This window comes from Polypterus senegalus, chromosome 13 (assembly GCF_016835505.1).
Source record: "Polypterus senegalus isolate Bchr_013 chromosome 13, ASM1683550v1, whole genome shotgun sequence".
Taxonomy (NCBI): domain Eukaryota; kingdom Metazoa; phylum Chordata; class Cladistia; order Polypteriformes; family Polypteridae; genus Polypterus; species Polypterus senegalus.
The window spans coordinates 63,190,643-63,204,248 of record NC_053166.1 but is presented as its reverse complement, the minus strand read 5'-3'; the positions used below and the strand labels follow the sequence as shown (position 1 = coordinate 63,204,248).

The following is a 13,606-nucleotide window of genomic DNA, read 5'->3' as shown; positions in this document are numbered from 1 at the left end:
ATTAGTAAAAGCTGTGTCAATGATTTTGATGTACCATCTATTGAAATGACAAAAGCAATGGATTTGATTGCAAAGATGTGTGTGATGTGGCATCTTTTGGGATAACAGAGACATCACAAAAGGATGGACACACAGACACTTATCCTTTTATTAAGGTGGACTAGCTGAGCTAACATAGACCTCAGCATCCTCCCCCACACTATGCGACTCTTCAATTCCACCCGGGGGAGTAAATGCGAAAATTAATTTTATTTTAATTCTTTTCATTTTTATTACTATTTAATTTAATATTGTTTCTTTGTATCAGTATACTGCTGCTGGATTATGTGAATTTCCCCTTGGGATTAATAAAGTATCTATCTATCTATCTATCTATCTATCTATCTATCTATCTATCTATCTATCTATCTAATGATTGCAGTGCACCATCTATTGGAATGCATGCAGTAATAAAATGTATTGCTTTTGTAGCAGTTTTAAAATGGTTGCTGATGATTTCAAAGAAGACAAACACACCAATATCCGGATACTGCCCATTATTCTGCAACATCATCATCCAACTACAAGACAAGCAGTAAGGGGCACAGTCAGCACACGCAGCGACAGGTGCTCTCACTGTCTCCTGCAACAGCGTCATCCAGCTTTTGCCAGGAGTCTGCTGTACGCTACATGTACGTCCTATGGGTGTTTCATTAATTAAAGACAACAGTCAAACAGGAACTATTATACAAAAGATACACTGATTGCATTCACATTAAACAAAATTCACAATATATAAATCAGAAGCATTTCAGTATTAAAAAAAAAAGTTTTGAGAATGCTCACAAAAATAAAACATAAACTAACTGAGCCAAATTTTGTCATTCCAATAATGGTGTATCACAAACATTTTGTAGTACTAAAATGCATTACTACAAATGTTTGTGATGTGCCATCTGTTGGAATGACAAATGCAATGTGTATGTCTCTGCTTTATGCGATTCCTAAAAGTAGTGCTGTTTTTGATGCTCCACCTATTGGAATGACACAGGCAATGCATTTGATTACTACAAATGTTTGTGATGCGCTATCTGTTAGAATGATATAGATGGACATACAGGTGCACACACTTATCCTCTTTTTAAGATGGATAGATAAGTTGTATACTGTAAATATTGAAAAAGAAAACTGACAAATTGCAAAGAAAACACATATTACATTTATCAATACATAAGTACTAATTCATTATTGTTTATACATGTTTTAAGCATACTGCGAAGTCCAAATACAAATAAACAATAAAGCTATAGACCTTGACAGTATATTTATATCAGAATCTTTAATTTGCATGAATAAACAAATATAGATTTTTCACATTTCCTTCATTTTTAAACGCCATTTTCCTATATCAACTTAAATAAACGATCTGTAAAAATTTAAATATTAAGTGGCCACTTCTAAGGTCAAAAGAGTCTCGCTGCAGAAGAGTCACACTGAAGCCTCAGCCATCGTCCATGTCTAAGGTGCAAAGAGTCTCGGAGGTCACACCGGAAGGACCAACTGAAGCCGGAAGTTTAGTGTGGCTCACTTGGTTTACTGCCGCAGCGGCTCCTGTGAAGGCGTGTTGTGCTGCCCGTCGGTGCTTTTAACACCCCCTGGCTGTAGTAAGTTGATGTGATTCAGTAGCGGTCATTGATACAAACACTTAGTATTAAAATATTAAGATTCCTGGACTGCTTGCTTTAAAACGTTTACTGGATTTTGCTGAGGCAATGTGTTACTGCTTTGTTTGGGTTCGCCCGCCATTTTTTTTTTTTTTAACATTTTGCTTACATATGTAAGTGGGTGTATTCCTATGTGTGTATAGACATACTTAAAACTTGTTAAACACGTCAGTGTAGGGCATCCTGTTTTTAAGGTGTTGCATCCCATTTTGCTGATTAATTCCCTGTATGTTTTAAAGCTGTGGTGAGATATCGCGCAACTCGGTGTGCACTGACAAATTTATGCATCCAGTTTAGGTATTCATTATGGAGGCTGCGTTATAACAGGGTATATTACTGAACGTGTCATTTTTCGGTCACTTTTTCTATGTATGATTGATTTAAATGCGACCAGGATATGATCGGGAGATTTATTTTACAAATCCGGCATCTTTGCGTGCCTCCGTGGGGTCATGTCTTGTCTGTTAGTATGAAATATATGAAAAAAAGTCTAATAAAAATGACAAACTTTGTACATATGCCCAAAACAGCATTTTGTGTGTGTTATAAAGGAATAATATTAAAAGGTTAAATTAAACTGAAATTCGATGCTTTACAGTAGTGTATATTTTTTCCCTTTATATTGTAGTCTTTCCAATGTAATAATGTTTTAAACTGTTTAAAATTAGGCTTCTTCTTGGGCCATTTACAATTATAAATGTGATATTTACTATAAATAAGTTTAGGATATTCAAACTTTTATGTTCCACATTACAGTTATTAAAGAACAAAACATCTTTATCATTGAAGGGAATTTTAACTCCAGTAAGCATCTTAAAAGAAAGAGCAGTAATTACGTGCACACACACACACATGTATGTATATATATATATATATATATATATATATATATATATACACACACAGTGGTATGAAAAACTATTTGCCCCTTCCTGATTTCTTATTCTTTTGCATGTTTGTCACACAAAATGTTTCTGATCATCAAACACATTTAACCATTAGTCAAATATAACACCAGTAAACACAAAATGCAGTTTTTAAATGATGGTTTTTATTATTTAGGGAGAAAAAAAATCCAAACCTACATGACCCTGTGTGAAAAAGTAATTGCCCCCTGAACCTAATAACTGGTAGGGCCACCCTTAGCAGCAATAACTGCAATCAAGCATTTGCGATAACTTGCAATGAGTCTTTTACAGCGCTCTGGAGGAATTTTGGCCCACTCATCTTTGCAGAATTGTTGTAATTCAGCTTTATTTGAGGGTTTTCTAGCATGAAGCGCCTTTTTAAGGTCATGCCATAGCATCTCAATTGGATTCAGGTCAGGACTTTGACTAGGCCACTCCAAAGTCTTCATTTTGTTTTTCTTCAGCCATTCAGAGGTGGATTTGCTGGTGTGTTTTGGGTCATTGTCCTGTTGCAGCACCCAAGATCGCTTCAGCTTGAGTTGACGAACAGATGGCGGACATTCTCCTTCAGGATTTTTTGGTAGACAGTAGAATTCATGGTTCCATCTATCACAGCAAGCCTTCCAGGTCCTGAAGCAGCAAAACAACCCCAGACCATCACACTACCACCACCATATTTTACTGTTGGTATGATGTCCTTTATCTGAAATGCTGTGTTCCTTTTACGCCAGATGTAAGGGACATTTGCCTTCCAAAAAGTTCAACTTTTGTCTCATCAGTCCACAAGGTATTTTTCCAAAAGTCTTGGCAATCATTGAGATGTTTCTTAGCAAAATTGAGACGAGCCCTAATGTTCTTTTGCTTAACAGTGGTTTGCGTCTTGAAATCTGCCATGCAGGCCGTTTTGCCCAGTCTCTTTCTTATGGTGGAGTCGTGAACACTGACCTTAATTGAGGCAAGTGAGGCCTGCAGTTCTTTAGATGTTGTCCTGGGGTCTTTTGTGACCTCTCGGATGAGTCGTCTCTGCGCTCTTGGGGTAATTTTGGTCGGCCGGCCGGCCACTCCTGGGAAGGTTCACCACTGTTCCATGTTTTTGCCATTTGTGGATAATGGCTCTCACTGTGGTTCGCTGGAATCCCAAATCTTTAGAAATGGCTTTATAACCTTTACCAGACTGATGGATCTCAATTACTTCTGTTCTCATTTGTTCCTGAATTTCTTTGGATCTTGGCATGATGTCTGGCTTTTGAGGTGCTTTTGGTCTACTTCTCTGTGTCAGGAAGCTCCTATTTAAGTGATTTCTTGATTGAAAACAGGTGTGGCAGTAATCAGGCCTGGGGGTGGCAACGGAAATTGAACTCAGGTGTGATACACCACAGTTAGGTTATTTTTAACAAGGGGCAATTACTTTTCACACAGGGCCATGTAGGTTTGGATTTTTTTCTCCCTAAATAATAATAACCATCATTTAAAAACTGCATTTTGTGTTTACTTGTGTTATATTTGACTAATGGTTAAATGTGTTTGATGATCAGAAACATTTTGTGTGACAAACATGCGAAAGAATAAGAAATCAGGAAGGGGGCAAATAGTTTTTCACACCACTCCTCCACTTCCACAAAGACATAAAAGCATTGAAAAAGAAAAACATATCCGCAATTGGAGTAGACATTTTCTCAAACAAAGTACACCTCACTAAAGCACTATGTACTGAAGGAGAACATCTTTTTTTAAATGATGCCGGCTGTTGTCAACTGGGCACTAATTCAGTCACAACAATACTTGCTTGGATATGGTGGTGAATTTACAAGTCATGGTTGGCCATGCATTTTCTTTTACCCAAAAAATATAAACTGATTTTAACAGACTATATAAGAGCATTGGAATGTAACAATGTTACCTTAATTCCAAGTGAAATGCACAGTTTACATTACTATAGTAAAAAAAACACTATAATTTAACAGTTATGTTACTGATACCTGAACTACCAGTCATTCTTAATTAAACCTTCAAAAAAAAAAAAAAAATGCTGAGAAGCATGGATGACTTTCAGATATTTCTAGATAAATAGATATATATTTTATTTGTCCCCAACAGGAAACAAAAATTTTACAGAAACTCAAGAAAAATATTCTGATGTAAACAAAAATATATATAACAAACAACAACGCCCCCTAACAAACATTAAAAACTTCTGGCATGAATAAGAGAAGTGTACTGTCACTCACAGGCTCGTAATTGGGAGTTGTGCTGAATTCCATTTGAGCTGGAAGTTGGAATTTCTGTACATACTCCTTACATTTTAGCTGTTGAATACTTTGTCAAAGGTATTTTGCAGTTCAAAGCACTTGATAGCTCAAATCACTGAACTCAATAAATATATGTGAGTTATTGAGAAACCTAATTCATTTTTTTTTTTACTTTTTTTTTTATTGCAAGTGCATTGAACCTCTCTGTTTTTCCAAGTTTCTTTTGGAGTTCATCAGGCATGTATTCTTGCTCCTACTCTGTTCAGTGCTTGTATGGACTGGGTGTTGGGAAAGGTCGTGGGGTCCAGTGGCTGTGGGGCATTTGTTGGTGAAGAGGATCTTGACTTTACTGATGATGCTGTGATCTTCACAGAGTCAATGGAGGCTCTGATCAGGGCGCTCAGGAGACTGAGCAAGGAGTCTGAGTGTCTGGTCTTGCGAGTGTCCTCGATAAAAACCAAGATCCAGGTCTTTAATGACCTCTTGGGCACTGCCATCAGCAGTGTGTCTGTCTGTGGGGAAAGTGACGACCTATATATATATATATATATATATATATATATATATATATATATATATATATGGAACATTGTATAAACTTGTGAGTAATTAATACAACTGTTGTTGGAAAACGTATTACATACACTTTGTATCAAACATTAAGTAAATCAGCCGACTATTGTTGAAGATGTGATGAAAAACATTTTGGTGTGTTTTTTTTCCACTCACAGTGTGTGTGTGTGTGTGTATATATATATATATATATATATATGTATGTGTGTGTATACAGTATAACTTCAAGGTTTTTGAGAAGCACAGTTAACACCACATAATAAAGCTGCTTTATGTCCACGAGACTGAATGAGTCTGTTTAGTCTGGCCATGGGCATATTGTCTGTATAAAGAATGTTGCCAGTATTGTATATACAGTGGAACCTTGGTTTGTGAGCATAATTCGTTCCGGAAACATGCTCGCAGTCCAAAGCACTCGTATATCAAAGTGAATTTCCCCATAAGAAATAATGGAAACTCAGATGATTCGTTCCACAACCCAAAACTATTCATATAAAAATGATTACTACAAAATATAAAGTAAAAATACATAAAACAAATTAACCTGCACTTTACCTTTTAAAAAGAATCATGGCTGGTGTGAGTGAGTTTCTAAACTCATGTGGGATTCCACCCAACGGGACGACACGCAGAAGAGTGTCCCAAAGCAATCACAGTCTCCCAGCGCTGTAGCAGTTTGCCGTATAAGCGCATCCAAAAAGATCGCAGACATACTATAAGCGCCTGCCATCGATGGGTGATAACAAGGAACATTATAAAGATCCCTCTACAATAAATAACCGCGCTGTTGCTGTTTCAAGCTGAATAAAGCTGGTGTTTTTAAAGTACGCACGCACACACACACACAATATACTGCAGTAAACAGTATACGCTCATACGGATGTTGACTGTATGAGTGAGGCACGCAGACTCAGACGGAGAATAGGAGACGATTGCCCTAGAGAGAGAGAAGAACCACCAGCTCAGTTGTGAAGACAAAGTGTATCCATACTACTCGTATTGCAAGACATTGCTCGTTTATCAAGTCAGAATTTATTAAAAAATGTAGCTTTCTTGCAAAACACTCGTAAACCAAGTTACTCGCAAACCGAGTTTCCACTGTATATTGAGAGCTTTCTGCCATGCCCTGCATTGTTCAGGTTTCTCCAAGTGCAGAATTCATAAATTTACAGCACACAAGATTTAAAGAGTACATTCTCAGTTGTTGGCAAATATGTTAAACTGTTATAATGTGATATACTGAGGTGTCCCCACTGACACAGCTGGAGAAAGCTGCATGACCATTGTTTTGTTTACTAAACTTCACTCTATTATCATGACTTGCAGCTAATTTCAATAGAACTTTGCATTTTAAACATCATAAATTACCATAATTGTACTTTTTATTAATCCACTTTGAAAATGAAACTGAGTAGCATTGTTACTAATTAAATACTGTATATTTAAAGAGTGAAAATATAATATATATGTGTACGCTATATGGATATAGTCTTTGGTTACATTTTTCTTTTCTTTGAATTGATTTTTTGGAATGCCCAGATGAATGAGTGTGAAAAGGGGCTTTGATTTTGTTAATAGTATCGTATTTTCTCTCACGTGTTTTGTGTGTATATCAGGGCTACTGTTTTGATATATATAATGAATTAAACAACAAAAACATACCACGTCTGTGTTGGTGGAAGTGTCAGCAAGATGTAAGTAATGGAGCGATTCTACTGTGTGTCATCAACTGTACTCTTTATCTGCTTGGACATGGATAGCACCTGCACTATGCTGTTTCAGGTCAGATATCCCTCCATGCGTGACTGGAAATGCTCCATTGCAAGGTAATTCATCGTCATGAACAGTGCTGACCCACTGACATTCTGTCTGACACTCAGACCAATACCTTGAAAGCCTCTTGCCTGTCAAGGGCAAATTTGCATCAGCCGACTTGACTACATGTAATTTTCTTTTCTTGATGTTCCGCCATACTGTACAGCATTATTTTCATCCGACGGCATGAAAATGAAACTCATTCACTGCACTTGTATAACTGCTTTGACATTAATTGTTCTGTTATTCTCTGTACTTTGAAGAGCTTGAATATGCTGTATTTGAAATGATGTGCATGAAAATATGGGTCAAAATCGCTTCTCTTACTCATTTAATGTGGTGCAGTGTATTTTATGTTCTGATACAGGAAGATTATGTATTATAAGGGGTGAATGGCGACTCTACTGTACATATGGCTGCTGCTTCATTAAGTGTGAACAACTGTAAAATCAACCACAACAAATTAATGGGTTAGGAGTTGCGATAAAAGTTTAATTGAAGAAATTTTTAACTTATTAATCGCACATGTTAACAGTGACTAATCAGCAGCTGTAGTGTATAATGTTTTGTGTGTAGTTGCTTAAAGCAAATATGTTTGACATAAATTAATATTCTAAAATGTCAGTATAGTTCAAAATGAAGTTTGAATGCTGACTGAATTTTGCTGATGGTTGAGTTTGCATATTTAAGATTAATTAACGAAGTACATTTTCATGTGCTGGGCAAGTCATTCCAAAAATTGAGCAGTACATGCAAGTAGTAGCTTTACTTTTATTCATAGTATTTTATTTAATGTAGAAATCAAGTAGTTGGCCGGAGTAGCTTGTAGTGTTCTCATTGTTTGCTTGTTTCAGGTTATTAAGACAGCGAAGGAAAGAAAAAGCTGTCTGCATTTTAATCCCATAACAGTCGACTTGTGTCTACTAGCATGGGAATCTGTGCATGTATAGGTTCTAGTTAGGGATATTACACCCAAAAAAATCACTAGATGTAAATTTTCTCTTAGGCACCTTTGTTATGTTTATATTACATGATCTCCCAGTTTGGCAGGATGAGTTTTTCTGAGCATTGTATGTTGCAGTTTTTCGAGTTTCCAGCTCCCTACACTCCATTTATTTTGTTACCCACACATTGCGATTTAGGATTGTGGGACAACAATAGATAGGGTTTTTTTTTTTCTTTTTCATTTTAAGATCCCAGTTGTGAAACTTTATTTTGACATTGATGGAGCTGAATGGTGGACAAGCAAGATCTCTGCTTTGTGATTAATGTGGATAAGAATTATTTGACTGCAAGTAGATTAAACATGTATCAGTGGTAACATTGAAACTTGGTCTTGTAGTTTGCTGCATTCAATTGTTGTAAGAATTGTAAAAATTAAGATACTTGTATTATACTGTGTTTTAATTAAGGCAGAAGTGTGTTGTTTGATGATCTACCCTTTTTAGAAGCAAAATATAAAACTTAAGGTTTTTGTATCTTGTTGTCAGTTACTTTTGTATTGAAAGAATTGTTTTAAATGTATGTTTGTTTCAGTAATTGTGCATCTCTTTAAAGGAGCAATCAGCCAGAAGTCTGGTGTATCTAATATTTACCACTTGGTGTTGCTACTTTGCAAATAAATGTGCATAATAAAGTGGTAAGGAATTCACTATTCCTTAATAATTAAGTTATTCAGTTCCATGTTGTCTGTGGTTCATACATGCAGCTGACATAAAATCGATAAACATGCTCCTTTGGGATTTTTTTTTGTTACAGTCCCAGTTGTGGAGTGTAACTACTATGGTTCCTTTTTATAAATTTGATTTTAAGACGAACACAAACCAATTTTTCAGCTATAGTACTGTAATGCGTGCATTTTATACGTTATTATTGAATGTTTGGCACGATTTCACTAATAAATATAGACTTAATATGTGTATATGGTTTATGGGGCATTTCTCCCCATCTCTCAAAAAGGCTGCAGTATAGGCAGGTTTTTCTAATTTTTAACTGATTGTGTTTCAACAGACATTTGATAACCATCTCAGAAGAGGAAGCCTCCACTTGGTGCATTTATACTTTAATACTTGGTGTTCGCCTGTGGAGAGTTTATTAGAAGATAGAAGTCTTACAGTTTCAACTTTCCAAGCATTACTTTTTTATCAAACTGAATAGAAGTATTATTCTTATTATGTCAAGACCAATCTCTTTTGATGGTGGTATGATGGACATGTCATCAGGACTTGGTCTGTTAAATGCGGCAGTGAATTTAAACACTACTACAACACAAGCTTCCACCTCCCAAAGCAGTGTTCAGATGGAAAGGCTTAACTTGGGAATGAAACCACGTCTGTACATGGAAGAGCCCTCCAGACTTTTCTCTACTGGCTCATCTCATAGCATAACATCGCATGATGTTGGAAATAGAGGCCAAATGGCGCCAGAGTTCCCTGCCAAAAAAAGCAGAAGTCTTTCTGCAAACCTCGGCATTTCTCCAGAGAATTTTGCTGATCTTGCAGATATTTCCAAAGATAACCTGAGTTCCGAGATGTTGTCTCACCTCATAATGCAAATCAAGGCTCGTAAAGCTGAGAAAAGTAACTTCACAGACCATTTAACTGATGACCAGTCTTCTCATGCCATACCTCACAGGGACCCAGGTGAAGATTGGGAGACTGTCAGGCACAGAAGAATTGATAATTATTACAAGTCACCTGGTTTTGATGATGTAAGAAAGAGGCGTTATGATCCAGTTGATGAAATACGTTCTCAAACCTATGATAGACTTGATTCAGATGAGTGGATAGGTGGCAATTCTAACAACCGTTCTTCTGAATCATCTCGAGCACATGGCAGGTTGGACTGTGATCTGATGGGTCCCAAATATGATTCCCTTCGGTCAAAGGTAGAGAAAAGGAAAGGGTCACCATCGTTATACATGATTGAGGATTATCATGGGAAGATGCCCCGTACTTTTCCCCATATATGTTCCCTGTGTGATTTTGAGGTGCTTTCCAAAAAGGTGAGTACCTGTTTTTTCTCTTAGACAGTAACTGATATATGGTGTATTTTGTTTTTTTGGATGCCGCCTCTTATTAAGAGAGACAGCATGATTCTAATTTATTCGTCATGTTTCTTTTCAAAGTTTATCTCTGATATTCTCTTTTCTGATTTGGACAATGTTGCATTCCTTTGGAATTTGCCTTAGTACTTTGAGGACTCATTGTGTGTATCCTCCTTTTTCTGCATTTTTCCCAAGTTAATTGTACTGTCTTATTACATATTGCATCTGATTGCATTCAGATTACTACTGAACTGAAGTGTTGTGGTACACCCTTATGAACTCATTGTCTCACTTCATTTACAAAGTGTTGTGCTTTATTTAGTTGTGGTGGAATAGAGTCCCTCTTTTTTACCCTTATTTAAATGATTTAATTCTATAATACATTCAGTTACTAGTGGTGTTTATATACACATATATATGGTGAATGCACAGTATCATTCATAATTGTAGTTGTGCATGGCAGAATATCTTTTCCAATATGGTACTCTTAATTTTATTGAATTTATTGAAATCACACAACATTCCATGCAAATAGATAGATTTTTACAAAAATACAATCAAAAACAACTCAACCCCCTGAGAAAGAGAGCATGGCTGGCAGAGTAAAACTTAAAGATAGTAAAAATACATAGATAGATGAATTAATAAGTGAATAAAGATAATTGGAGAAGAAAAGGGGAGAGAATCTACTTCCTCAGTGCTTTAAAAGCTTATTCTAAAATGTTATTGATTAGATTCTGCCAGGTTCTGAAAAAGTTCTGCACAGATCCTCTAAGTGAGAATTTGATTTTTTCCAATTTTATATAGTATATAACATCAGTTTCCTACTGACTTTAAAGAGGAGAGTTAGGATTCTTCCAGTTGAGCAAAATAAATCTACATGCCAATATTGTAGTAAAGCCAATTACAGTTTGTTTGTCCTTCTCCACTTTAAGCCCATCTGGGAGTACACCAAACACAACTGTTAATACATGAGACCAGGGGCCTCATGTATAATGCTGTGCGTAGAACTCGCACTTTAACATGGCGTAAGTACAAAAGCGGGAATGTGCGTACGCACAGAAAAATCCAGATGCAGAAATCTGTGTGTACACAAACTTCCACATTCTGTCACTACATAAATCCCAATCTGCGTAAAAAGTAACGCACGTGCACGCACCTGCTGTCCCGCCCCAACTCCTCCCAGAATTACGTGTCTTTGAATATGTAAATCAATATTATTAGCCCTTAAACTCCGCGTTCTGTGAAAAGACAATGGCAAAACCACAAGGAAAAATAGAACAATTTCAGCAAATACCAAATGGAGGCAAGGAAAAACGTACTATTTGTTGATTTAAACAGTGGTCTAAACAAGAAAATGAAGCTGATCGAGTGACATAGCGTGTCGGAGAAACTTGAAAGCTCAAGTTCACAAAGTCGCATATCAAAGTTGCCGTGAAAAGGCAAGTCGTAGCCCACCGTCTGAGTGTCATATGAAAGCTTATTAGATTACAGAGGAAAAAAAAGGCACATGGTGGGGGAAAAAGCACGAAATGTCAACATTAATCTTGAAATTTCCACTTTAATCATGTAGATTATTTTGTCATTAACGTAGAACATCATAAACTTAATCTTAAAATCGTTTAATTTAGTTATTATTTAGTTAAATCCCATTGTAACTAAAGTAGTACATTAAATGCTTTGTTTTGTATTTGATCTTCTATGTGCTCTGTGTGTGTGAATCATTATGTGCTTCTTAAACCGGCTTTCTCTACCTCTGACAGGACACAGAATCCATTACATTCATGATATTACAGCTCTCTGAATAATTAAAATACTGAGATGTATATGTGAGATCATTTTCATGATGATATGAGTTAAAGCATGTTATTAAACATGGAAACATGGTGCAGTGATTGTGTGCGACCTTCGATAAAATAATTTATTGCAGCAGTCTCTTTCAAATGTACTAACCTCCAATTCCTGTCCGTCCTTTTCTTTCTCCAAATACCCAATCACCAGCTCTATAATAGACGTTAAGCCATCTGTAAGTTTATAACACCGATTCTTCAAAACTTTTAAGGAACATTGAAATATCTTCGTAGTACATGTTTAATTATCCTATCCTTCTAGCCAGTCCCATTGAAGCACCAGATCCTTGCTAGCGTAGTGACTCCGTGTCCTTTAATTATTAACAATATAGATTATTTAAATAAAGTTAAAGTTTTATCTGTATAATATAATAAACATATTCTGCTGCATATTATCTTAAAAATGATATTGTCATATGTAAATACACACTTTATAAAGTGGCTCAAGTTGTGCAATATTATTACTCCAATCTCCAATTTACAGTGAGGTAATTTGTACTCATATGTACAAACAGTTCTACAAGGAGCAGTTGATGGAGTGATTGATTGCATTTAGAGCTGTTGGGATGAAACTGTTTCTTAACCGCGAGGTCCATACAGTGAAGGGTTTGAAGCATTTGTCTTGTGAGAAGCGGTACAAATAGAAAGCATGTGTAAGGCAGCGTGTGCTTGATGCTGTATACCGATAATTCTCTTTCCGATCAGCTGCTCCGAGTGGTGCAGTGAGAGTAATATGGAAAAAGATGATCCACTGTGGCAACCCCTAACGGGAGCAGCTGAAAGAAGGAGGAGGTGCAGTGAGAGTAACAACGCTAAAGCAGCTATGGTATTTAGAATAGTTTGATCATTCTGTGGACCATTATATTGTTACAGGTTAATTACAATCAGATGCATTAAACTAATAAACATATGCGGTTAATTTCAGTGTATTTATAAAGCCGCGTCAGTGATGTGGATTAAAAAAGAAAGATAACCACACAGGAACAGTAGCATTGCTTTGATGCTGGGTGCTGCCAGTCTGCAAAACCGAGCAGAGAACTTGCGTACGACAGGGTATGAGGTACCATGGAAATGTGCATGGCTTTACGCCAAGTTTAGGTTTTATACGTCTCAATTTGAACGTGGAAACGTTTGTACGCAACATTTCTGTGCGTACTCACCGTTTGTACATGAGGCCCCTGGTCTGTGTATGTTCATCTATTTGTGTCCATGTCCAGGTTTTTATAGTTTGTATGTTTGCTGCCCAGTAATTAAATTGAAAATTAGGTAGAGCCATGCCACCTTCTGCCTAAGGTCTTTGTAGGGTTGTTCTTTGGGTATGTGGATGTTTTGAATTCCAAATAAATGAGGTTATGGTGGAATCTAATTTCTTAAAAAGTATTTATTGATGTATATTGGAATGTTTTTAAATAAAAGAGAAGCTAAGGAAAGATATTCATGTTAGCAATGTTAATTCTTCCAG

The 13,606-nt window shown here is 36.4% G+C and overlaps 1 protein-coding gene across 4 annotated transcripts in view; it reads left to right on the top strand.

The window, feature by feature from the left end:
• The first annotated feature begins 1,539 nt into the window (after positions 1 to 1,539).
• Positions 1,540 to 13,606, top strand: part of LOC120541919 (matrin-3-like) — a 97,420-nt gene continuing 85,353 nt past the window's right edge. For 3 of the 4 annotated variants that reach the window (XM_039773900.1, XM_039773899.1, XM_039773898.1), the window contains exons 1-2: positions 1,540 to 1,643; positions 9,259 to 10,252. In XM_039773900.1, the coding sequence (XP_039629834.1) occupies positions 9,422 to 10,252 (831 nt within the window). In that variant the 5' untranslated portion in view covers positions 1,540 to 1,643; positions 9,259 to 9,421. The remainder of the gene's footprint in view (positions 1,644 to 9,258; positions 10,253 to 13,606) is intronic. The other variant, XM_039773901.1, reaches the window with a different exon arrangement.